Below are 27,337 nucleotides of genomic sequence, written 5' to 3' on the forward strand. Positions count from 1 at the left end.
TTGGACCTTCTTGTTCAAACATTTATTATTTTTCATCCGTTAATAGGGCTACTTAATCTTAATCGTTACAAAAACTTATCTTGTCGCGATTATCTCAGAGCAATTTTACTTCATACTATCTTACAACACTGAATACGCATTTGTTGTTGTCTTATTAACACCATTTGTTTGTAATTTACAGATTAAGTACAAAGCAAAGGATAAGGACTTGGCGCACAAATACAAGATCAGAGGAACTGATAACTTCATCAAACATGCAATGAGCGTAAGTTGAAAACATTGTAACTGAAATATGTATTTTTACCCATTTTATGAAGCAAGATTGAATAACTATTGAGTTAACTACTTTTGGCAAGACATGCTGTTATTTTGATTGTCACATTAACGTAGTGCTTGCTCAAATTGCCATTGCGTTATGCTTTACGTTGAATAAAGACAAATCTGTTTATAAATAGTTGAAAATTTTGACGACATTTGAATGAAACAAGGATATATTTAGGAAATTCATTAAGTTATTAGGCTTTTACTATACTATATAGTAACGTTTTTCGTTTACGCCCTTTGGTTCCCAAGTTTAATTTGTGCCCTAAACTACATAATTTGGTTTTCTACTCCTGAAAAAAAAAATGTTAAGGATTGATTGATCTGTAATAAATAAGTATTTTTATAAGTTTTGTATAACTTTGTCCTTGTTTCGTAAATTTCTTGTAAAATTTATTGTTTTCCTTCTCGTGATGTCGCATGAGTTTTTCCGTGTCGCGTGTCACTTTAAAATCCCTTGTATTCCTCCCAGGTTCGCGACAAGATAAGCGACGCCAAGTACAAGGAGAGCTACCTGGACAGTGTTGGCTTGTGCTGGTGTTTGCCTGACGAGAAGGGCTTCCAACATGCAAGGAAGGTTGCAGACCTGTACAGTGATGTAAGTAGATTCATTTCCAGACCTAAGAAGGAAAACACTTGTAATATACTGTATAATAGAGGGGTTCCAAAACTGTGGGTATGGACTGTAATTTGGCGACAAAGACTATTTCTGTGGGCTACAGAGATATAGGGGAAACCACCAAGAATAGGTGACAAGTTGAATTATTGTTTTTGAACCTCTTTTATGATTTGTAAAGATTCGTGGCAGACCTGTACAGCGTTGTAAGTAGGTGGTAAACTTATGTGGTTGTTAACCTTTCGCTGTTAAAACATTATTTCAACTATCGTTGTTTTGACTTCAACTATAGTTGGAATTTCCTGTCAATACAAGATTAATTACTATCTATTGCTTGTGATAAATTTGAAAGTTAAGATAAGAAAAACAATGTTTCACCTCAACGATAAACCCACCACTTGTTTTACGGTCGCAACAAAACCAATATTTTGCTAAAAATGCTTAAATACTCCTTAAAGAAAAATTCTAGCGGCAGAAATTTTTTTCTTAAATACTTTTTTTACACAAGTGTTATGTAAAGATTTTAGATAAAATTTTAACTCCACATATTGTAAACATATTAAAACAGGGGTTCTTATACTTTTTTAACGCCACTCCCACAAAACAAATTTTTGCTACGCGTGTACCAGTGTTGGCATGCAAGTTTTAGAGATGCCGTCTTAAATTGACGCCAGAAAACAAGTATAGTTTAAATTTGAAGAAACATGCTGTTTTTAGGACGAAAAATGTGGAACTAGAAATAAAATCTAAATAAATTTAAGGAAAGGCGCCAAAGCGTTTTTTTAACTATATTTTTTTAATTTTTTTACTAAGTTTTTCTAATGAGTAACGTGTTTTTGCTTTCAGAACAAATACAAAGAAGAAGCGAAGAAGTTGAAGGGGAAGTACCACATCACAACCGACACTCCTGAGTTCGAACGACTCAAGCGGGTTCAAGATGGAGTGAGTGAGGTGAGTAGACGAGTACATGTGAGTGTAACTCCGAACGGTGCGAGTATAACTCAGTACGGATGATATAATGGTTAGAAGTTTGGAATACGACTTAGAACGCGACCAGGGGTAGGAATATTGTTACGAGTTCTTGTACCAGTACTAGTAGGAGTACGAGTTTTATAGATACAACGAGTACGGGTTCACTAATCGGTACGAGTACAGGAAATGTGGGTAGGAGTACTGGTACGAGTACAAATAAAATTACGAGTAAGGGTACGAGTTTTCAAATTACAATAATCCATCCACGTGGACGTAATCTTGAGTACGGGTTTCACAAAAAAGCCGAGACTTCAGCCGCGTGGTAAACCGCTCCGCTCTTTCTCCTACTTCTCCCACTTTTTCTCCGCGCTCCTCTTTTTCGTCTATCGGTACTGGTTTTAAGTGCAGGCAATAAAGCACTTCTGTACTTGATCCATACATTAGGCGCACCGGCTTATAAGGCGCACGATCAATTTATGAGAAAAAAAAAGGATTTAAACTGCGCCTTATAGTCCGTAAAATACGGTACCAGTAGCGATTATAATACGATTTTGGGTAGAAATGTAGGGGCTTGTACGGTTTAAAACGTATAAAAGTTGGCCTCTAAAATTTATCATTTCTTCTGGTTTTTGGATCTTGTGCTTGAGGGTGTTAACGAAAGAACAACATATCGACCATAAGCAATGAAAACAATGTAACTTTAGGAGGCTACGTTTAAGCGTCTCATCTTATTTTGTCAGGGCAATTTAAACTAAAAATCAGAATTTGTTTAAACGCCTGTTGTTTTTAGTCGAAATACAAGGAGGGTGCAGATGAACGTTCCAAGGAATTCACAATCCTTGAAAGCACCCCAGACATCAAACACGCAACCAACGTATCTTCACTCGTCAGTAAGGTAACGTTATAAGGGCATGGTCGATTTATTAAGTTACCTTAAACAGTGTTTGTCAACCTATTTTGGAACAGTACACACTTTTAGGTTTACTGAAGAACTTGAACACCCAAGTCCACGCAATGCACTAAACGCATAGAAGCATACACCCTGTTGTACTGCAAAAAGAACTATTAACCGTTATAACAAGAAATAGTTATTACCTTACAATAACGATTAATTATCAAGATCAATATTTGGTTATGATGGCAAAAATAGAATATACTATCTTACATATATGCGTATACACTCAAATACATGTTGTGCCGTGTGTTGGAAACTTCAGTCAGTCTGGGAATAAACCTGTTTCTTTATTATGATACCTGATGATAGGCTTATTGTAATGCGGCATTTTGTACACCCCAGTACACCCATCAATGTGGTACACCCTAGCATGTACAATACACCATGTTGAGAAGCACTGACCTAAAATGTATTTGGAATGATTTTAAACGTTAGTTGTTAATTTAAACTGACTGTACGATATAGGAGACTTGACTGATGTATTACTTTTATCAATCAAGCAAAAATACACGTTTCGTGGCAATTTATAGAAAATTGATAACATAGCACGTTCTATAATATGACATAGTGTTTTCCCTCAAACATTTTGACATTTAATTATGGCTTTATCTTCGGCTTAGAATTAAAACGGCACTAAAGCTCATAACAAAACGTTAGACAGGTTTGAAATTAAACAGTGTATACAGTTTTCGCAAATGTGGATCAAAGGATTGTTTTTTTTTTATTCAACCATTTAACCTTTTTTCTGTGTTAGCTCTGAATTGGACTTAAAATAAGAAGACAAACACGAGTGTTTTATTGCGGCAAAAACATTATCACCTTAAATTAAGAAATCTTAACTCCCCTTCTTGGATACAGTGGTATTTTGTGCAACTGGCATGCATCTCAAATTAATTTATCTTAACTTAGAACAAGTACAAAGCAGCCCACGAGAAAAGCAAGGGAAGCTACACTTTGATCGAGAAAGATCCTTCGATTCAACACGCAGTCAACGTTAACAACATGCAGAGCCAGGTAAGTGCTCCGACGTTGTAAATTACAAGATTTCAAGACTTTGTGTTTTCATTTCTGCCAAAAAAATGCACAAAAATGTGACGTTTTATCCACAAAACAATTCTTTTCATTTTGGTGTGATACTTATTTAATATCTTAAAAAAGTAATTAGGGAGTGATAGAAAAAACTTTGGAAACCAAATTTCATGGTTAAGTTTACTCGTAAAAATAAAGTCCAACATTTTCTATTTTAATTTCAACGCATTAGTTCTATCTTGGTGTCTTTTTTCAGCCTAACGACGTTGCTTGTCGTCAATTTACAAAAGGTTTTGATATTTTGCCGTACCACAAGATATAGAATGAACCATAAGGGATCAAAGAAATTGCTTGGTGGGAGTCTTTCGACCAAAATGATTGAAAGTAGTTGTTAGTTTTAGTCTAATAATATGCTGGACTAATTAACGAAATAATGATCTAAGTGTGATAAAAAATCAAGACCTGTTGCCCAATAGTTGAAACAAATTCTGTAAAAATCCAGTGCACTCGCGGATTCTTGCTGCATTTGGGGACTACTGCTTCAGGCCCTAAATAGTTCATGCTAAAGTAAATTAACTAAATCTTAAGTTTTAAATTTAAAATTCTTTAGCCAAAATCTTTAGTGAGATAAGCCTGGAACACACGTGGACAAGTTCACTGAGAACTGTTTCTAAAACGTCTTAAACGGCTCGAAAAGTTTAATAATCAAGATGATGTCGATCTACTCGACCTTTTTGGCTTTGCAATTTATCATCAACCATGAGTATCTTGTCATAAAGCATTTCTGTTGCACGTTTGCAGAACTCGTACAAGAAGAAGGCACACGATATGCAAAAAGACGGCTTCACTGTGCTGGCAAAACGTCGGGATACTGAGCACCAGCAGAAAGTACAGATGAACGTCAGCAACGTACGGCGCTTCGGATAAGACTGCACGCATCGCTGCTCGCGCACGAATATCTTGTTGTGTTCGTTCTCGTGTGTTTTTGTCCTTTGTATGTTTGCTTTTAAGTGTGATGCTTGAAATTTTCCAAGATTTGAATTGACAGTTTCATAATCGATGTCAACTTTACGGCAAGCTTGTATGGGATTTGATATTCTTATTACGACTTACTCCAGCCTCCAACCAATATGCTCCAACATGTTTTTCTAAATTTTTTAAACTGGAATTTAGTTTCTTTTAAGTTAGCCAATAGTTATTTTTGCCTAGCTCCAAAATACAATTTTTTTCGATAATTAGCTATTTGCACAAACTATTAACTTTTTAAGGTTGTTGCTAAATTAAATAGCAAACTATTAATTTGGTCATCCCTAAAAAGTATTTTGTTGTTTTAGTACACCTTAATTTGAATAAATCTTATTTTGAATGTAACTTTATTCATCGTCAGAAACATATTAGGAGAAAAAACGCAATGATTACATTGGATATTTATATATTTATAGCCAATATTTGCAAAATAAAATGTGTGCTTATAAATGTTCCCTTTCTGTTGTACAACAACAAAGCATGTTGGTTTTGATTTTTACTTTTGTTTGTGTTTAATTTTGTCTTGATGATTTCATGTTTTCCGCAATTGTTTGTTTCCATCTCAAGAGTGATCAATGTTGTTGATCTTGCTTTTTTCATTCGTTTTGTTGTAGCAGTGTTTTGTCTCATTCGCCTTGGCTTGTCTTGACGACGAATTTGTCCTTTTAAGAAATATGCATTTTTTACCTTCATCAACCACTTGATGTCCATTTATCTTAACTTTAATAGCTAATATTTAAAAACAAATTGTATGTCATTGTAGTGTTTGCAGTTGCAAACGTTTTCATGTAGATTGATTTGTCTGAAGTAGTTTATCAATCTCCAAAACTGCGTCACCGTACTAAAGCAAGCCTTCATCTTTTTAAACTTTACTTATGATGGTATTTGCCTAACTGATGAAATCACAAAAAAGAAAAAATATTTGTTTAAAAATTTTAAATATTTTTTTTAACATTTATTTTTTTTTCTTGGTTCTCAACTAGAAGGTTTGTTTTGTGATTTAAACAGGTTCAGTACCGTAAAGAAGCACGTGAAAATGTGGATAAGGACTTTACTGTGGTGGAAAAACGTCCCGATGTACAACATGCTGTTAACACAGCCAAGATGCAAAGCAATGTAAGTGCTGAACTCAACCTATTTTTTAAAGGAATTTTGAAATGTCGTTCTATAAATATGATGTTGTTACTACGCATAGTATATTTAAAATAAGTTCTTCTGGCATATATTTTATTTTGCGTCCTGTTGGCCGTGTCAGTTCTTGACGGAGGCTTGCCGTATAGTAAGCCGAAACGTTGGTTGAAGAAATATATGCCAGAGGAACCTATTTTACATAAAATGTCGTTCCATATTATAAAATTCTTTGAAAATAGGCATCATCCTTTTTTGAGACTTGTTTTTAGAAAAAAAAGACCTTCCAGTTGTATTTTAATCTAGAAACAAAATCAAGTTAAATCTATTTAAATTACTTTTCATATAAACACAAGGAAATTTGACATTAGGAGTGCTTTGTGACTCCAGTTTATCATCATGTGGATGGCAATATCTGCACATGTTGGAATATTTGTAATAATATGTTATTGATAACGGAAGTAAAATATCTTACAAATTTAGGGTGTATTTTTTGTAGAATCCAAAACTCAAATTAAGGAGTCAGTTTCTGCCACTTGGCGAAATATATTTTCCTTTTAAACAAAACGTCTGATTCTGTTTTTACTCACGTTTTTAACTATGAGTTTTACTTGTTACAAATTAGTCTTCAAATGGCCATCAGTGATTTTCGAATTTGCTCCTCGTCTTACTTTTATTAGGTTGTGTAAAGTAGTAAGTACTATTTTGTTTCGTTGCCCACAGATCCATTACAAGCAGAAACTGGACGGTAAGAACCTTGAAATGATGAAAACTCCTGGAATGAAATGCGCCCTGGATGCCAACAAATTACAAAGCAACGTGAGTTAACATATCACGTTGTTCAAGTGTTTGTTAATTTAATATATTACTTTATTGGTAGTCGTAGTACTTTCATTCAAGAGTTGGAAAATAGGCGAAACATTTTAAGGATAACTTATACGTGATTGAGCAACATGTGCGAAAGCATGCTGATATTTTTTTTTATGGTTTTGCTTTTAAAATTTACCTGATTCAACAGGTTAGTTACGCCTTAATGTTTTTTGGTGGATCCATTATCCAAATTATACCTCGAGCTTCGTTTAATTGGTAAAGCCAAAGGAAAATATATATCAAACAATAAAAAATAACTCAAGGCAGTAGAACCATAATGACAATAGGACAAAAACCGTATGTTTTTCTAAATCCTATAGATGAAACGAAAGGAATACGAAATAATGTTTTTTTCTTACTGCATTTTTAGTATCGTATTTCTTGCGATCTTGTATATAATGTTAAACTGACTTATCTGGTAAACGTACTGTTATACGTGCGGCGAAATCATCCTTTCTACCAATATCTGCAGATTTACTGTTTTTTATAATCTACCTCTTTATCATGCAACTTGAATACCGTTTTGATCAAAATTGGCCATTTTGTTGAAAACCAATCAAACGAAACGATTTTGTTCAGTTCTAGGACTTTGAATTTATGATTGTGAAGCTAGTTTAATAACCTCTGTTTTAAACTGACTTCTGATGTATGTGGTTCGATAGGTGCGGCGAAACGATTGATTCTACCCGCATCTGTACAGACCTCATGGTTAAACTCTAGTTATTTTTAAAAAGCAAATCCCCTTATTTGCAGACTTTAAGTTCAAACGTAGTAAGTTTCAAAGTTTTAAACTAAATTCACAAGTTGATGTGCGAGTAGATCTGTTGTTGTTTTGTTGGTGCGATTATGAATTAGTTTAAATAAAAAAGTCTAGGTAAAACCTACCCGCATCTGCAATGACAAACGCTCGTAAATTTGTAGCCGAACGAATCTATGTTATTGTCACTCAGCTTGTGGTCGTGAGTTCAGTCGTCTCTAAAAAAATCCATGGCCTATACTATCGATTGTCCCCTCGCTATGCCGGCCATGTAATGGTGCAGTTTAAATTTTCGTTATAAAACTTACTTACTTACTTGTCTTGCAGCTCGAATACCGCAAGGAGTTCGACAATGAGATCAAGGGCAAGGGCTGGAAGTTCATCAAGGACACTCCAGCCCAGAAGCACGCTGAGAACATTGGAAAGGTGCAGAGCCAGGTAAATGATTTGAATTGATTAAAGCATGGATGGAGATTTGGGCAACCTTTTTTCTAGTCGCTGGTCAAAACCAAACTCGGAAAGGTCTTTGCGGGCCTTAAAATTTAGCTGGGTAGATTTTACGTATCTTTATTGTTTTAACAACCAAAACGACTTTTCAGGGATTAAACGAAGGTATTTCGCAATTGAAAATGGGTCTAATTAATTATATATTGCACTCGACACAGGTAAAAAATACTAAATAAAGTTGCGAAATCATGAATGAATTTTGTCTTTTACAGCTAAAAATATTAGGAAAACAGCTAAAAAAATATTAGGAATGGCGTCGAGCAGTTTGGGTCGCAGGACTTATGACTTGCGTTGGCGGGCCGGATATGGCGCGGACCATAAGCTGCCCAACCCTGGCTTAAAACATTTGTTTTAGGCAAAATTATTTTTGCAAGGTATACGAAGTCATGGTGTTGGCGTTTGCTAAAATTTATGTCATGTCGAAAATTAAGAAAAACTTTGTTTTGCGGTTTTACTACTGATTTTATTTTACCTTTTAGTTTAACTACACAAAGAAGCACCGAGACAACATCGGCAAAGGCTTCACAGCTGTGACTGACCGACCCGACATTGTACACGCAACTTCGCGCAATGAACAAGTCAGCGACGTAAGTACAACTTTCGACAGATACTTTTGAGCATTGATAGACTAAAATGTTTTTCTATTTAACATCGGACGGTGCCGTCTGTAAATTTCCCTAATGCCTTTGTCGAGTAAATAAAATATTTTGACAAATTTTTCTTTTTAGTTCGAAGTGCATTGCCGCTTTAACTATTCTTCTGTGTAGATAATTTTAAATATAATGCATTTCGAAGCTAAAAAATTTGCCTAGTTTTACATTTTTCTGCATAAAAACTATTTTGTTGAAAACTAAGCACCATAAAACGCTTGAAACACTGTTTGTCACAACCGGCCCTAGATTTTGTTTAGTTTACTATTTTTACTCTTGTAGTACGAGTACAAGCGTCGTCACAGGGACATGACCGGGAAAGGATACACATTCACGCCCGACAATCCATCACAAGTCCACGCAGAAGAGGCTTCAAACTTTCAGAGTGAGGTAAACATGCAAAAAGCTGCCAACTTGGTCATCCCAAAAGTCCACAAATGCGTCGTCTCTTTCGTTTTCATGAAGTCTTTATGATCAACTCTGATTCTGATACTTCACATGTGTTGCTAATAATCCACATGTAGTCCCGGTCTTTCTTTCTTTACCACGAGGTTTGGATGTTCCACGTGTAACCCAAGATGTCCACCAATTGTACAAATCTTTCATCCAGTTCCTGGTCTAATAATTGCTAGGCTTGTTCGTATACGGTCTTGGTCTTAGTTTTCACACATATGTTTCAGTTGGTTATATAAGGTCCTGGTATTCCACAAATAGTCCAATTTCCCCTTCTAGTTCGTCCATATGTAGTCCACGGCTCAATTATAAGGTTAAAATATACTTATGCGGTCCAATATGTCTATGTCTACTGTAGATCAAATACTTGTCTTCCAAGTCAACCATAAGTGTTTTAGTTGGCCACAATCATCTACCTTCTGCCATTGTTATCCGCTTTACTACTAATGTGCTACGAGTTATAAAAATCCATTTGAGGTCAAACCCGCCCACTAAATTTATACCCAACACCATATTCGTAACGATTAGTTGTTTTACAATATAAATGCGTTCAAAGTCGTCTTTTTTGTCGAACATGATTTAACAGTTTTTTATTGTTGATAGGATGTCCACAAATGTTAGAAGTCGTCTATATAGGACCAGGTTTATCAACGGTCCCGTATTCAGTTTGGCCTTGGTTGTCAGACATATGCTTCCTTTGTTCATTTGAGGTCCTGATATTCCATAAAGTGTCCGAATTTCCCTTCTAGTTTGTCCATATTTACTATGTAGTCCAAGCCTTAAACACAAGATTAAAATATACTTATGCGGTCCAATATGCCCATAGTCTACTGTAGATTAATTTTATGTGTGTAATTTTATTATTATAAGTCATTCATATAGGTGTTTTCGTTGGCTATGACTATCTACCTTTGTCAATCCCACCCCCTAATGTTATAGTTTATCCCCAATTCCATGTTCGCAACGATTAGTTCTTCTTACACTGTCAAAGTCATTACAATCGTAGTTTTTTTCGAGCATGATGTAACAGATTTTGTTTCTTGTTTATAGCTGAAGTACAGGCGAAAGTACGGCAACACAGGCAAGTCTTGGCAAGCAGATGACTCACCTTTCATTGGTCATTACAAGGAAGCACAGAAGCTGGTCGATAACGTAAGTTACCTTTAAACGAAAGTGTACCTATTACTTTTATAAAAGGGTGTATCTTGGTAAAAAAAAGTGAAACAAAAGAAAGACTTTACAAATAACGAACTTGTAAATTTGCAAGAAAACAGAACTAAAAAAACAACCCAAAATTTTTACATCACAATATGTTATTATATATAACATAAAACGAAATATTTTGAACCACTAGATCGACTACCGCAAGAGTGCGCGAGAGATAAACGCACGTGGTACTAGCGCCGCTAGTGAGGACACCCCTGCCTCCCTCCATTACAAGAAGGCCCAGGAGATCCTGGACGACCGACGCTACAAGGCAGACTATGAGAAGACGGTCAGGGGTCGCGGAATGACCTTTGACTTGCACGGAACTCCCTCCATGGATCACGTGCGCAGAGCCGAAGACATTAAGAGCGAGGTTGGGAACATAGTGTTGTTTAAATGACTTAAAACCCAGTCAAGTCATTAAAAAATAACTTCCAAAGTCAAGTCTTTTGCTAGTAAAGTCCCAGTACAAGTCTTAGCTGTCCAAGTCAGTAAACAAGTCATTTCAAAATGACTTAAATCCCAGTAAAGTCATTTAAAAAATAACTTAAGTCAAAGTCCTTTGCTCAAATAAACAAGTCAAGTCCCAGTCCAAGTCATCGGTTGCCCAAGTCAAGTCCCAGTCAAGTCATTGTGAGAGCAAGTCAATTTCAAGTCATGTCATTGACATAAAAGATAAAACGGTAAACTATTAAAATTGTTACTAGTTTCTAACCAATAAAAATTCGATTTATGATCAATATGATCAACTAAAAATAGCAAAAACGCAATACACAGCTTTCAGGTTCTAGTAAGGTAACGTTTTTCTAGCAAGTTGTTCACTTGTGCGTATTACTAAAGCGTCTTACGCTTTTATTTCGCAATTCCTTAAAACCGACGTACACGGCGTTACGCAACGTCAACTTGATGCAATGTTGTCATATTTTCGTTCAGAAATTGTACAAGGCCAACTACGAAACGACCATGAAAGGCCGACCAACCGCAGTAATGGACGCGCCACAACTTCTTAACGCACAGAATGCCACTCACCTCATCAGTGACGTAAGTGATGACGTTACCTAACAAAGGGTTTTCTTACCTTTCAAATGCTGTGAGATATTCCGCTTTACCTGCGACGTTCGATATTCTTAGTCAGTGATTCTCAACTTCGGCTCTCAGAGCCGCATGCGGCTCTCAACTGAACATTTTGCGGCTCTCTAACCGAGTGAAAAATTAGTTAGAAGTAGCAGAATTGCAACAAAGTAAGTAAGAGAAATGAAGAATTATTGAATTGTATCAGCGAGGATTCCGAGTACGAAGTACTAATGTTACCGGGTACTTCCATCCGGCTCTTTAAAATAATTTTGTGGTTTGTTACGTCACAATATATTTAGTTCTGATCGACAAGCTATGGCAAACAGTGTCAATTAGTTAGCCTAGGCTAGCGTAATGTATTTGATGTTTTCTTGTTGCTTTCTTAATATTTTTTAATTATGTGCCTACTGTTGTTTTTTATGCGGCTCCTTGCAAACCTTAGGTTTCAAATGCGGCTCTGGCTCTAAAAAAGGTTGAGAATCACTGTTCTTAGTTGTGCGTTGAAAGCCTTTGTTTCACGTTTTGCGCACAATTTGACAATTTTTACAATTTGATTACGATTTCACCAGGCATTTATTTTTTCAGTATAAATTTAAGAACGGTTATCTCAGTTGGTTCTAAGTTTTTTTTCGAATTCCTCCCTTACAAGCCCATATAGTATTAATTCCTCCCCAGGAAATAACACAAGGTTTTCAACCTTTTTGTTTGTTACTTCGATGTAATTTGGATGCGCTAATCGTCTGAACGTTCAGTTTGTTTGAACGTATGACGTAGGTATAGATTTATTACCTATGTAAAATGCATTCATTGGTTTATATTTCTTTAATGGCTGTAACTGTGAACAAACAATGGACTAATATGTAACTGTGAACAAACAATGGACTTGAATTATGGGCCTAATAGACTTTTTACAACACAAATCATTTCAGTTGAATAAGCTTTTTATTGCGTTTAAACGATTAAATACCTTATTTTTATCCATTTTTCAGTCTCAATTCCACCCTGGAACAAGTTTCCTTCCCAAATTAAAAAATTACCCCCTAAGGGAGCCAAGTGGCTCCCTTTGAGAACCACTAGGTCAGCGTGGTCCAACTTCTTTTCATCGCGGGCCAAAAACAATTTTTTTTTCATATTGCTGGCCAATTTTAAATGTTTTTTTCATTGCGGGCCAATGTTTTTTAAAATGTTTTGGGCACACAACAAATTGCTCGTGCTCGACATATTGATTTAAACAGTTCGTTAGATTCGCGCGAAAAAGTTTGAGTCACCCTGTTGCAAGCCTGCTGTCATATAAAAAATAGTTTGAACGGGGGTGACTTTTATCGTTTATCTATAAATTAGAAAAATTATAATTAAATAGGGCCGTTATACCTTCGGTGATATAAAAAAACATGCAATGGCACTGAAAGAGACTTTGGGCTAAAACATAGTGAAGAAACGAAGAAAAACAAGATTCGCGCGAAGCGGCACAGAGTTTGTAGCCTACAGCGCTGTAGGAGTGGTGTACAACCCAAACGAAACCGTTAAAAATATTGCAAAAAATTTAAATATTGACTTAGAGCTCGCGCCCCCCTAAGAATTGCTTGGCGACCCCCAGGGGGGTGCGCCTACCAGGTTAAGAACCGCTGGCCTATGACATATATACTAACTTTGAAATCTACACCTTTGTTCAGCTACGGTAACTATGAAATCACAAAGGATGATTTACGAAGTTTTTTTGTCCATTACAATAACACAGAAGCAAAAATTGAAGTGATATTGCTAGATTGCAGCAAAGCTGACACCCAGTTCGCGGGCCAAAAAAGTGTAACTCGCGGGCCAAGCAGTTGGACCACGCTGTACTAGGTTATCGGATTGTACAGAGCAACTTTAAAGTTTTTAAAATCAGAAAAAAAACAATATGACAAATGTTTGCCCTATTTGAACTATAAACAAAATATATACAAACTGGCTTCCAAAGGAGTCCTACATAATAATATTTTACTAATTCAGGCCAAATACAAGCAACTGCACAACGAAAGTCGCGGACAAATGCTTTCCATGAGCGATACCCCTGAAATGAGAAGAGTCAGGGAAAATCAGAAGGCCATCTCGCAGGTATTTGGGCTGATTGCTTATTGTGTATGTAGGTCTAGACTTAGCTATAGGGATTGTGTGGTTTAAGGTTATTATGACAATTATGTAAAGATATAAGGTGCGGTCAATGCCTGTTTCAGAAATTTGGTTGTTGTTATTAACTATGTTGAGTATTGTTGAAAATGAATAAAGAGTTATTCGAAACGTTCAAAATGAAACCTACTTCTGTATGGGCTTTGATATTCTTATAACGTCTAAATACAACCTAACCATTATGCTCCAATGTTTTTAAGACAATTGCTTAAAATGCAAGTATTGTTTTAGGTTTAGATATTAGCCAAAGTTAGATATTGCTGATACAACTCAGTCTATTGTGCTAGTAATCCCTAAGCTTTCAAATTACCTAATTGACCGAGTGATAGAAAATAGTTAAACTAATAGAAGATTGAGTACTATGTTTGTTTTTGACACGTTCAACCCAACAATGTCATGTTTTGTTATTCATATTATTTTTCATAGGGAGAAGTACGCTAAAAATTGCATTTTCATGTTAAAAGATTTGAAGAACCTACGCAACCCTGATAACTAGCATCCACTGGCATTACGATAATGCCAGTAGTATCTATATGCCAACCGCCGATATTCTATAAAAGGGCGTATCTTTAGAATCCAAAACCATTGGCAGCAGGTTTCTGCTTGTAGATCCACTGACGCGTAAATTAACAATAAAACTCAAAGTTTAAAAACAAAACTTTAAACTAAACATGATCAAGACATTTTTTAAACGAATATATAAATTTCGCCTGTACTCGCATAGTCAGTTCCTTTATTCGATTAATACATAGTATTAACTCTTGCATACACACAATATGTTTTCTGTTTCGTAGGTCAGCTACAAAGCAGCATCTGAGGAACTTCGTGGAAAATACGCGGCGGCAGTAATGGACACCCCGGAACTACGCAGAGTTAGACAAAACACAAAGAATTACAGCAACGTTAGTCGGTTTCTCACCGATTTGGATTCGGACCTTTTCATACTGATTGCTGATTATTTGCGTTTCGAGTGTTGCCGCGTTTTTTATTTGTACGATTTGTTTAGTCAGATTTATTTCCCTTCAAATGCTGCCTTGAATATTTTAAATAATTGGATTTTTGCCGAAAGGTTTCCGCGTAAAATGTTAAGTCCGGACATTTTTAAGCTTTGCAAAACCCTTTTAATACTGCTATTCTTTAAAGAGTTTGACTTTTCTATGACAAGTACATACAGTCGTGTGATAAGCGATGAGTTTTTCAGTTTTTAGTGTCAGTGAAACTTGAAAATTACACACATTTTCTGCTATTCCCCAATTTTCTAGTTTTGTTTTGATTCAAATTTCCGCACTCTCTTCTTACCCTTCTTCTTTTCTTTTTCCTCTCGCATATCGCCTCTCTCTTCAACTTCATCCTTGACGCTTCCCTTTTTCTTCCGTTCTCTTCACCTGTTGACGTCACAGATCGCCTATAAAGACAGCAGCGCAGCTCAGTCTTGCTCAGTCTCGGTGCTCGACACACCAGAGTTCAGAACTGCAAAGCAAAACACACAGAACTTCAGCCAGGTTGGTTTCCAATCGAAATTGTTTCCATATGAATTGCTTTTTCATTCCTTCGCGTATTTGCGCTTTAATTTACGAGTAATTGTCAGCACATGTTACTAAGGGGTGCGATACTCGTTAGTTTGATACTGGCTACTCGGCATAATTTTCACTCAATGCTTATTATTGTAATACTGGTTGAAAACCTAAAAGTTGCTTTTGAACTGTAAGTTACGCAGCGGGCAATTGCGCTAAAAACGTTACTCGACTGAGTAATTGACTAATATTGGTAAACGACTAAGGTATTGGTACTCGTTACTTTCCAATTTGATGGCAAGATTTTGCGATGCTTGGCCCGACTGATTTATTTAGTTGCCGACCCCTGTACTGCACAATACGTTACTGGGTTATTATACACGTATACTCGTTTTTCTGTTATTGATCTATTTTGGTGACTCTAGTCAGCTGTTGCGCGTAATCAAATCAGCAATCTTCCTGGTTGTTAATCAAATCAACCGAGTTTGTCTATTGCGAAAAATCTTTAACAGGAGAACAGATTAGGTACCAGGTGTTATTATACATTAATTGGATTAAGGAAAATGCACAATATCTGATCTTCGTGAATCGATTTTTTTCTTGTCCAGATCAAGTACCAGGCTGACCGTGCGAACATGCGCGGCAAAGTGACCGCTGTGGCTGACGACTTGACCATGAGGAGGGTCAAGCAGGCAACCCTCATATCAAGCGACCTCGCGTACAAGGGGGCCAAGGGTAAGGTTGAGGAGATGGAAAAGATGAGAGCAAACGTGGTTCAGGAAAATCAACGCAGTAAGTAGCGGTTTGCAATAGACTGTTTTGGTTGATTTTGTAGAAAAGTTGGGGATTTGTTATTTTAGGCGTAGTAGGTAACATCAACCGAAACATACATATATACAATGTGTATTCTGCGATCAAGCCCTTCTGGAGTCGTATTGGCCAACAGTTTCCAGTGTCGCAATGATTTACGCACTTACGTCATTGTTTTTCAAAATTTTTTTGTACGAAATAACTTGACTTAAGTCTTGCAGACAAATGACTTGGGTTAAAATTAAGGGTTTTCATTGAGAAAAACTTTTTTCATTGAGCATTTTTTCATAAAATTAAGTTTTTGTCCTAATTTTTTATATTAAGTCGTTTCAAAAACATGTTTACAACACTGAACGAAAATCATATATAATACATAAGTTAAGATGCCTTCGGAATGGCTTACCGTAATCAGTCAGCCTTATTAGGATTGTAGCGCAAGCTAGGCCAACCTAAAAAACAACTAGCCTGTGGTAAGGTTCGAACTCACGACCTCCGATGATATGACTTTGCTTGCACTGAAATTCTGATTATTTATTTACTTAGCTTATTCTTTGTCACCAGTAGCCTACACAATATAAAAACTTATAAAGGTTTACTAATAAAAGCATATAGCTTTATTTTTTTTTTTTCATGCTTTTTATTTTTATGTAACGATTGAGGATATGTTAGCAAATATTGAGGGTGTGTTATTTTAGATGCAGTGAGTTACAACAACTGAAACGTAAATATACTTTTTCAAACGCAAAAGTCTCTATATTTTGTATTAAAATAATCACGCCATTTCGCACACCACCTCAGAATCCCAACGTTCCACGGCCAACGCTTCCAACGTCAGGAACGCGGCGAGTCTTAACCAGGTCCGTTCCGCATCGGCGAACGCTGTGCATTCAAGCGGACAAACCGTGATCCGCTCTGAACCAATGAAAAGATGGCGTCGAAATCCTGGTTCCATCTTCGATTACGATCCTTCCGAATACGAGACAGACACCGAGTACGAAGAAGGCAAACCCGGTACTTTCCCGTTTCGCCTTTTTCTTTTTCATTTCTCTTCTAAGTCATTGTAAACGTTTAAGGCCCCGTTCACACTATAGCTGCACTGAGCTGAGCAAAGCGTAATTTGAATTTAAATTCTATTGTGGCGAGCGTTTCACGCTTTGCTAAACTCAAGCCCAGCGCAGCTCACTGCAGCTGTAGTGAAAATAATTTCACGCTTTGCTAAACTCAAGCCCCGTGCAGCTGAAAAAAATACACTTTGGAGCGATTTTCACAATTTGCTAAAGTTAACCCAGTGCAGCTATAGAAAAACGTTACGTTTTGGAGCGATTTTTACGCCCAGCTCAGCTCAGTGCAGCTGTAGTATAAACGGGCTTAAAGGTCAATTAAATGCCCTCTGAAAGGTAAAAATTTGTTACTGCGTTTGGCACATTTTAAAAGACGACCTTTGTTTTTGAAGTTTAAAAACATAAATATTCACAGTAGAACAGTACAGAAAAATTAAAATTCGTAATATTTTTGGCTATAATTTGGTATAATTTACTTACAAAACAAACTGTTATTCTAACATTCTTTTTTTTATGCTAGTTTAGCAGTACTTTTATCTGGTAAACGGTACAAATAAAGTTAATTGGCTTTAACAATCGAAATGAAATACTGATCAGGACATTTATTTAAATACTGTGTAGGTTTTTTCAAAGTGGTAGCCTATCATAACGTTCTGTAAAATTACAACAATTTTGAGAAACATTGTAGTAGGGCAAAGCACTTTGCGCTCAAGTTGAACTTTGCTTTTTTCCATCTTTCTTTTATTCCCGCCTCTCTCACCACCAAAGGTCGCAACGGAGCTTACGCGAGCGACTACGGACAATCAGACGCCGACATCGACTACAGGAAGCTGATATCGCTGGACCCGTCCACCCTGAAGGGCCAGGCCACCCCCTGGACCGACTTCGTCCTAGGTCAGACCACTTAAACCCTCGTGATGACGTCATAAATGCTTTTAAACCAGAATAATCTATAAACTAAATTCATTGAAAACAAACAGATTTGATGATGTATTGATTGACATACAGCGACTTTGTTAAAATTTGTGCTCTTTTATATTAAGATAGTTTATTCCTTTATTAATACTGAAATTTGGGTTTGATGTGGTTCACTATCCACCTGGAAACGCATTAACATAATTTAGTAAGACCAACTCGCATATGATTGGCCTTTCTAAAATGTGGTGATTTAGAAGACTTATACATCAGACAAAAAATAATTGCAAAAATTAAAAGTTATTTTATCAATAATCATTAGTAGGTTCGTTTTTTTTGGTGTGCAGTAAAATATTGGCGTAGACTGATATTGTTCAAAACATTCAGCTATAAAGATGTAAAGAACAAACATACCAAGTAAATAGCAGGTTTTAAACTTTACTATCTGGTTTTATAACAATTTTAGTAATACGTGTCCTTCAAAACAGCTCTTTAATTGATTACATTATTTATGGTAAAATGCTTACTAATCTTTTCTCCAGAGATTTTTAATCTATTAAAATTACTTGATCCCATAGCTTAAAACGGCAACTTTTGTATGCGGTTTATCATACTAAAATTTTTATACTAATTTTTTTTCTAACGACCGTTCTTATTTCTTTTAAACATTTATCCACCAAATCCATTACATCTTTTTTTATATATACTAATTTGTTTGCCAGAGAGTTTTAATCTATTAACATTATACTTGGTCCCAAAGCTTAATCATACTAAAATTTTCATACTAATTTTGTTTAACGACCTTTCATATTTGGTTTAGACATTTATCCCCCAAATGCCTTACATATGTTATTTGTTTGTGTACGCATGCATCTATTTTTTCTATACACTACTCCGAATATTTCTTTGTACGCAGGCAAGGAGTTTAAGCACGTTGAGGCACCAAACTCTGTACTTAACTATCAGAACGCTCAAACACAGCGACAGAACTACACGAGCATGCCAAGGGTGGGTAGTTTGCTTATATTTTTTGCTGTAATTTTTTGATGTATTTCGCTTGTTGTGGTATTGGTGTTGTAAGCGCACACCAACCACAACTTATTTAAAGGTTGCTTGACTCAGCTTACTTTCATAGTTTCCCTCTTTTTGAATTTACAACATCCGGCAAAGTAGTCAAAATAAATAAATCTCTTATTCGCTAAAAACATTTAATATTAAAATATAAAATACCTTTAATAGAAAAAATTAAAATTAGAAAAAATAAATCAATAAAAGAAGTAGCAAAAATAAATAAACAAATAAAAATTATAAATTACACAATAAAAAACAATTAAAAGAATTTATATTAAAATATTTTTATTAGCTTTTAGCAAAAGCAGTACTTTTTTCGCTCCGATAAAACTAAATGAAATAAAAAATCATTAAATATATATATCAGCAAATAAAATATAAAAAAAAACATGAAACTAAAAAATCAAATTTTAAACAAATAACAAAAAAAAAACAATTAAAAATATGCATTTTTATTCGCTTTCAGCAAAAGCAGTACCGCGCCATTTACGACTACGCAGCAGCTGATGATGACGAAATAGACCTCCGTGATGGTGACGTCATAGTGAACGCACAATCGATCGACGAGGGTTGGATGTTCGGGACAGTTTTGCGATCGGGTCAAACTGGAATGCTACCAGCTAACTACGTACAACTGGTTCTATAGAACGGCGTTATTTATGTGTTTAAGTCTGTATTGTTAATATCAGCGCTTTTTGACGCTTTTTCATTTTGATTTTAATAAATGTGAAATAATTTTTTGTGAAACTGGAATGCTGCAGGCTAACTACGTACTGCTCGTTCTTTAAATGGCGCCATTTATATGTTAAGTCTGTATCGTTAATAGTGCTTGTTGCCGCTTTTTATTTCAATAAATGTGGAAAGAAAAAAATTGACGGTACAAAAACCAGTTTCTAATGAGAGTTTTTCTATGTACTCTATACTGGTGTCATTGTTGCTCTGTAATTTATTAATAGTGGTTTTGGAAATCTAACAGTTCTTTTGGAAATCTGTGCGAAATGTGTTTAACGATTTTTTGTCATTTTTCTTTATTTCATCTTACTACAACCGAGACTAAACGGTGAAGTAAAAACTATTATGACGGATTTCTCATGGATATTTCTTTATAGCACGTTATTTTTCTTTTCACACCCAACTTGAAAATGAACAGTTAAATTTATTAAAATTCTTAAAATCGTTGTCATATTTTTCTCCCGCGTCTTAAAAAATTGCTTTGCAATTGATCTTCGTGAAATCTGTTGTAAATATGTAAGCTATATTTTCTTCAATATAGTATTTTTTGGATGTATTTGCTGCTGTAAATAGAACTGCTCTTTGTATGTGCTTCTCCGCACTTTTTGTACAATTGCTGCCACGCACGGAATGTTAAAACGTCAGAAATCACTCACTAATTACTTTTGCGATTTTAAAATTACATTTTCTAACGTTATTGATTCAAACTTTCGAACAGTTGCGTGACTTCAACATTTTAACAACCTTATTAAATAACGCTTGCAAAATATCATCAACTTTTCACTATTTTTCTGACAACACGCTGCGTTAGCTTTTCGTGTTAGGCTGTTATAGTTGATCGTCTACATTTCGAATGCTCGTTTAAAGCTAATAAAACTCCTGATTAATGATAAAAGTGTTTTTTTTTTGGACACACCAGACTTACGACCAAAGATTTTAAGCGAACATTGAGCTTTAGCTTGAATTTAGAAACGCCATATGTAACACAAAATATAGCATCTTTGCTAGAATTGTCAGAATTCAGATTAGAAAAACCAGAACCTGGTATATTCACCAAAATTCTTGTTAAGTTTCTAAGTTACTCATCGCATGTGTTAAATGTTTAGTATACGCGGATCATAGAACTAATATTATTTTAACTCAAATTTTTCAGCAATATTTTTTTTAAAAAAGTTGTTGCTCGCAATTTACATTGTTTTAAGTTAAAAAGTTAAACAAGCGATTAGAAAAACGTGATCATTTTTTTGTGCTGTCATTATTTACCATGGACTAGATTAATGGGTGGCCAAATACGACACAAGATAAGTGGTACCTTTAAACGTTAAAAAACTAAGAGAATTATCCATTTCTCAAAAAATTGTACGAAGTTCGTTTTATTTGAATGCAGATGATTAAATGTTCTGTTATTGTTTCCTTATAAAATTGGAGTCATAAAGGTTCCATTTGAAGAGTTATTGTAATCTAGTAAATGGAGAAATTTCAGAGGTAAATGAATTACTAGGCTACATGAATATAACCTGGCATTTGTAAAAATCGAAAAATATTACTGCAAAGCTCAGATGTACTCATCAATTACAAGCAGGGCCAGATTAAGGGTACTAAAGGTCTAGGGCTGTTTACTAGAGAAGAGCCTTATTTTGCATAATAGCTATAAAAAGTAATAAAAACATATGTAAAATAAAAATCATTTACTGCAAAATATTATAAAATTAACATAAAAACATGTATTAAAGGTAACTTAAGTGTCATAGACTCATAGTGTATTTTAATGTATATTTAAAAATATATAGCCCTAAACAAAAACTGTACTGTGCTCTGTATTACAATCAGCCTTAAAAATTTAACCTTAAAAAAATTGAGGGCCGAATTTTTCCAGGGCGTAAGTCTCGGCACTGATTACAAGTTGCGTTAATCATCGCTTTTTGCTTGATAGCAGTGTAAAATGTAAAGCTTGATTACAGCAGTCTTGTTAATTGGTTGAATCGTGCGCCTGCGGTGAGAAACGTGGGTTCCGTGGCATTTCTTGTCCTAGCAGCCTTTTGACGCAGATTATTGTGAAGTAGTGCATTGCAAGGGCAGACTGGATATGGTTAGATCAAAAGCAAACAAGTGTAAGATAGTAAGATAGCTATGTTTATTGTTTAAGAATCAGATTCCCAGGGAGCAGCGGAATACCGTGAGGTCATCAAAGTCAGCTGCTCCCTGTAAAGCATTGAAGAAGATAAAAGCTTGATAAGGACACTACACAAGTTGGTATGTTGGTTGTTTCTTATTTAATTTCCAGACTGATTAAATATATTCGAACTTTACCAATATCCACTGATTAATGCATTACACAGTGTGTATATGTTCTGCGATCTAGTCCTTCTGAAATCGTACTATGAACAATGTTATCGGCACAATTCTAGCACTACACCGGATTATTTTAGGAAGGCTTACTAAATTCGTAAAAAGACATTCGAGACTGATATTGCTATTTACTAACACTCAAGTAAAATGATTTCCAATTGGATAAAGTCGGAAACTTTTACTAACTGGATACTTTAACCAATGTGACAAAAAATCAGAGTCACCTTAACGGTTTTTAGAATCAATATTTGTAACAACTGTTTATTATACGATAAACAACATATTGCCATTGCTGGTAGCGTTAAAAACTCGAGGATTGATTACTAAATAATTAATTAATTATTTCTGGTTGTAAAACGAGGTTTTGTTTATCCGGCGGGTGTCGGTATTTGATTGCCTAATAATATTAAATCAGATCAAATGTAAGGCTACTTTAAGCTACAGCCAGTTTAACCATGAGCTGCTCGTGATATTAATTTGTATCATGCTATTTTGACAAATATTTATGTTTTAGAGCAGGGGCGGCAACCATTTTCTAGTCGCGGGCCAAAACCAAACTCAGAAAGGTCTTTGCGGGCCGCACAAAGTGTATATTAGGAATTGTGTTATTAACAAGTTATAAATGTGAATCAGGCGGGCCTCGGATCGTTTTTGCACTTAAAAACGTGTTTAACTACATTTGTGGAGGCAGTAAAGTGTTGACGCAAAGCGAAAAAAAGCATTTGTTTGGTTTAAAATCGAGTTCACACGTCGTCATCCGTACAACGAATGAAAAGTGTAATAAAACTACTTTGATGGAACTCCTTAACATTTAAAGGTAATCTATAGCTCAGTGTTTTTTAACACCTTTTGAAGTCAAGGTACACCTGGCGAGCGAAGCGAGCGCGATTTTTTTTTGTATACGGGCAATTTCTTTTAAATTTTATGCAAGTTTTTATTCCTTTGCCGAAATAAAAATAATTTAAATGTTCAAAAGTATGTCCAATGTTTTGGAATAAGTACGTTTTCCGTTTTTCCGCGACGCACTTGGCAACCTTCCACGGCGCAACGGTAATAAAAGGCTAATCTAGTTGAAAAGACAGCGTCAAAACGTAAACAAACCGGTGCAGAATGGTCATTCGCGCTAAGCGCGAAATTTTTTTGCACTTACTTAGTTAAAATAAATAGTCAAAAAGTATGTGAAATGGACTCGTGTCTAGTTTGACAAAGGAGCGACGGGCCGGATGAATTTCATCGGATCCGGCCCCGCGGGCCGTAGGTTGCCTACCCCTGTTTTAAAGCTTCGCAAAGGATTTTTCAACAAAAAAATTAAAATCTAAAAACCACATCCCAGTTAAATTAAAACTCATCTTAAAAGATTTTAAAGGCGTATAGCCAGTTTATTTTACCAATTTTATTAGCTTAACGTTTATTGATTAGAACAATGACATGACTTGAAGTTGACTTGCCCAAATAAAGATTTGACTTGGGAAATTAGTGACTTGGACTGGGACATTTTTTGCAAAATACCTGAATGGGATTAAAGTCATTTTTAAGTGACTTGTTCAGATCAGTGAATATTTTAAAACAGCCACGTAAACCCAATGAAACTTTTTATGCTCAACAGGAAATCGTTCGGTATTTCGTAAGCACGTTGCGCAATGCAAATTCCCGCTTTAAACAACCACAACATATAGGTCATTGAAGTACAGTATTTTGGATTGTTTACATTTAAGCCGGTTTGAACCGGTTCGTACTGATGCACTGTGCCGGGGCTAAAATACATTGTTGTTTCCTCAAATTTTAAAGCAGCAATCTTTACTTTTAAACTTTAGTATGAAGTATTTGTCCAATTTAACAGCTGTACTGATGATTTTGCACAGAGACCTAAATTACTTTTATTACTGCTGTTCATTGTCGAACGTTCTGCTTGCGTGGCAGACAAAATGATTTAACCTCATGAAAATCCAATACTTTGTATTACAATAAAGTTATATAACCGATTACATCGCTAAAAAGATTTACAGGGCAACTATAAGCAATAAAGAAGGGACAAATGAACACTAAATGCGTAAAATGGAACATACAGCAAATTCCATTTACCCTATGTAATACCCCACAAATGGAAAATATTATCAGGTTACAGACTTAGCAAAAGCGAAGTAATTCGGAACCTGAAAATGTATGTGCTTTTGAGATGTACGATATAAAATAGAGAAATATTTATCCAAATCGTTGAAATTTACAAAATATTTTTTTTTTAAACTATCTTAAATATCCTTAACACAATAAGAGTAAATTACAATTTCTTCTGCAGTAAATTTTAAGATGATAAACATCAGTAACATGTGAACTATTTTTTTAACCTTGAACATCGCCACAAATGTGCTATTTCAGAGAAAAATTGAACTTTAAAATATGTTAAATCCATTGCACTATCAAGGGACATATGCTTGATTTGAAAATGCAAAACACACTCGGAATTTTCTATTTCACTTTCAACTAGTAAGTGTGAATTTTTGCAAAAAATGGTTTTACAAAAACTCAAAATGTCAAAGACGAAAAAAATTGAATTTTATTTATCCAAACATGTTACCTAAACGTCCAGAAGTGGAACGAAAAATGTGAACCGCATTAACAACTTTAATTTGGATTCTGTCAGTTCGAAACAATTGCCTCACTCATTACAGAGGCTGTAGATATTGTCGGGCGCCCTTCTTCTTTCATTCTCTTTTTCCCCTTCTTCCTTTTCTTCCATCTCTTCTCTTTTGCATTCGTCCTGGGAATTCCCCTCGCTTCCCGCCATTCGATCGAACGCATCCGGTGCCATGACGTCATCGTTGCCCTGGCAACAGTGCGGCAACAGTCCTCGCTGGATCGGGCAGAATATGAAGAATATAAAGAGGCCCTGTGCAGAAATAAAGAAGTGTTTAGGATGTTTTTCGAGAAATAGGATATTTCTTGAGACAAGTTGAGTCGACACAGGAAGGTTGATTTGGGTTTTTGTGGTGTAAATTGTTTTTGTTTTGTGGTTGATTTTGATCTTGTGTTACTTTTTCATGTAAGGCTTAGTTTTGCATCAGCTGTGGTTTGGTAAAGTGTAAAACCTAAAAAGTATTTATCATTGAGTTAACTAAGTGTGTTGACGCCAGGATTTTATTTATTTTTTAATTCTGTTATTAAAAAAGTCCGTGTCTTGCCACCAGGGATTGGTAAACATTGAATCCGGGTGAAAAACATCTAAACAAACCACGAAGCCACGAAAACCAAACTTTAACGCAAAGCGAGATAATCGAATGTATTTTTTTAGGCAGTTAAAACTAAAAAAACAGACAGTGACGTAGTTTAATGACGTAACACAGCATAGAGCCATTTTTTTAGTTTTTGAAACATATTAACATTTTACTGTTTTAAAAAAGCTGACTGTTTTACCAGTCTGAATTTTGAACGGTTAGTTGAAGGAACACTGATATACTAAACAACTTTTACCACAAGAACATATAAATGGCAAGCAGATTGTCAAACTACTTTAGAGCGAAGAGTTAGATGATAACGTTGTTATTCGCTTTTTCCATAAACGACGATATTTGGGTACTACTTGCTCAGTCACAAAAACCTTAAAAAAAACACAAAAAATGTCCTTTTCTTCTGACCTGTGCAGCATCAGACATTGCAAATAGTAGCCCGAATGTGCCTTTTCGTTTCGGGTCTGAGTGTCCCAGCATCAACATGCAAAAGAGCCAGGTGGTGAAGTAGAGAATGATCAGGCTTGTTGAGATAAAGAAGTCCTTCATGTGGATCTGTTGGTTGTAGTCCTTTTCACCAAGTTCCTGTGTGTAGCATACAGTTGTTAAGGATTGGATTTTGCTGTTGTAGTGTAATTAAAATTCGCCAAACATTGGTCACAGATTCGTCACACTTTATAACGATTTTATTTTAATTAAACAATTTTGAGCACAGATTTTCGCCCCGTTCCTGTGTACTTTATATGGTAGTTGTTAGGATTTGGAATTCGCTTTTGATTGAGAGTCGCAAACGAAATTGGTCATCACAGATTTGATATATAAAAAAATCTTTAAAAACACAAGGTGAAGTGTCGCTTAAGAAATTTTACACACCGATAAACACATTTCCAATTATTTAACAATCAATAAGGAAAGGATTTCACGGTTGTAAGTTTAAAGACTTTAAACCTAAGACCAAAATCATTTTAATCTCACCACGTCGTCGTTGAAGCATAAGCTGTTCAAGATACCGACGATGATAAGAAGGATATTGATACAACCAAGAGTCACTGCTGGAGCAACGAAACCGAACCGAAATGCGTTGCTACCAATGAAGCACCTGTCACTGGCGATGTACGCCGACTGGAAGAAGACGTCCCCTGCACGAGAGGTTAATCTGTTAAGTTTATCAAGTTTGTGTTGTGCCAAGTTGGCGAGTTTGACTAATGGTTCTTTTTATTATTTAGTTTCATGTGGTAACCAGGACTGGATTAACCATTGAGCAAAATAATCACGTGCTTAGGCCACCAAGGGAAGTGGGGACCACATACATTTTCATAGCCGAATTTTAAATGGTGCCTAGGTGGTTAGACCAGTGCTCCACAACGTTGGCAAATTATGGCTTTCTAATAATTGGGCTGAAGTTGGTAACCTATTAAAATGGTTGCAAAATGTATGGGGCTTTATTTTACTTACAGCCTATGGTTAGTTAAATGTTGTAAGATAGAAATTCAGTTACAAAATTTGGCAACTTGTTGCTTTGACGACGTGGAAAGGTGGCAAGAAAAAAGTTGTTAAGTTTGTGATGTGTCAATTTGGCGAGTTTGGACCTTTTATATTTCGGATACATGTGGTAACATAGTAATTTGGGGTAGAAAGTTCGGAAACATTGTAGTTTACCAATGTGACAACGTGATAAAGGACGTATTTTTATGCGATATAATTTTTTTAAATTTTCTGTGCTTATTTTTTTATTTTAATTTATTGCATAAACTACGCGAGTGTTAAACAATGCCCAAGTTCCATTTTATTCATGGTAACTGTGAGTGTTCCATATGATATTCCGATGTCAGATATAGTAATTAGTTTGTACGGTGGCATTATTTGTAAGAACACATGGCTATTGACAATTTGTCAAGTTTGTGATGTGAGAGGTTGGCAAGTTTGGC

The 27,337-nt window shown here is 35.5% G+C and overlaps 1 protein-coding gene across 1 annotated transcript in view; it reads left to right on the plus strand.

The window, feature by feature from the left end:
- The window catches only part of LOC146146316 (uncharacterized), a 137,381-nt gene extending 116,661 nt beyond the window's left edge, over window positions 1-20,720 (plus strand). Inside the window, exons 123-144 of the mRNA XM_083389939.1 lie at window positions 182-265; window positions 794-919; window positions 1,784-1,888; window positions 2,700-2,804; window positions 3,774-3,878; window positions 4,695-4,802; window positions 5,928-6,035; window positions 6,771-6,866; window positions 8,002-8,112; window positions 8,661-8,768; window positions 9,114-9,221; window positions 10,335-10,436; window positions 10,639-10,863; window positions 11,424-11,531; window positions 13,557-13,661; window positions 14,528-14,635; window positions 15,134-15,235; window positions 15,856-16,039; window positions 16,856-17,068; window positions 17,887-18,012; window positions 18,950-19,041; window positions 19,571-20,720. Coding sequence (XP_083246065.1) covers window positions 182-265; window positions 794-919; window positions 1,784-1,888; window positions 2,700-2,804; window positions 3,774-3,878; window positions 4,695-4,802; window positions 5,928-6,035; window positions 6,771-6,866; window positions 8,002-8,112; window positions 8,661-8,768; window positions 9,114-9,221; window positions 10,335-10,436; window positions 10,639-10,863; window positions 11,424-11,531; window positions 13,557-13,661; window positions 14,528-14,635; window positions 15,134-15,235; window positions 15,856-16,039; window positions 16,856-17,068; window positions 17,887-18,012; window positions 18,950-19,041; window positions 19,571-19,750 — 2,709 coding nt within the window. The 3' untranslated portion in view covers window positions 19,751-20,720. The remainder of the gene's footprint in view (window positions 1-181; window positions 266-793; window positions 920-1,783; window positions 1,889-2,699; window positions 2,805-3,773; window positions 3,879-4,694; window positions 4,803-5,927; window positions 6,036-6,770; window positions 6,867-8,001; window positions 8,113-8,660; window positions 8,769-9,113; window positions 9,222-10,334; window positions 10,437-10,638; window positions 10,864-11,423; window positions 11,532-13,556; window positions 13,662-14,527; window positions 14,636-15,133; window positions 15,236-15,855; window positions 16,040-16,855; window positions 17,069-17,886; window positions 18,013-18,949; window positions 19,042-19,570) is intronic.
- The last annotated feature ends 6,617 nt before the right edge of the window (window positions 20,721-27,337 follow it).

The sequence above is a fragment of the Ascidiella aspersa genome, chromosome 5, assembly GCF_963924565.1.
Source record: "Ascidiella aspersa chromosome 5, kaAscAspe10.2, whole genome shotgun sequence".
NCBI classification, from domain to species: Eukaryota; Metazoa; Chordata; class Ascidiacea; order Phlebobranchia; family Ascidiidae; genus Ascidiella; species Ascidiella aspersa.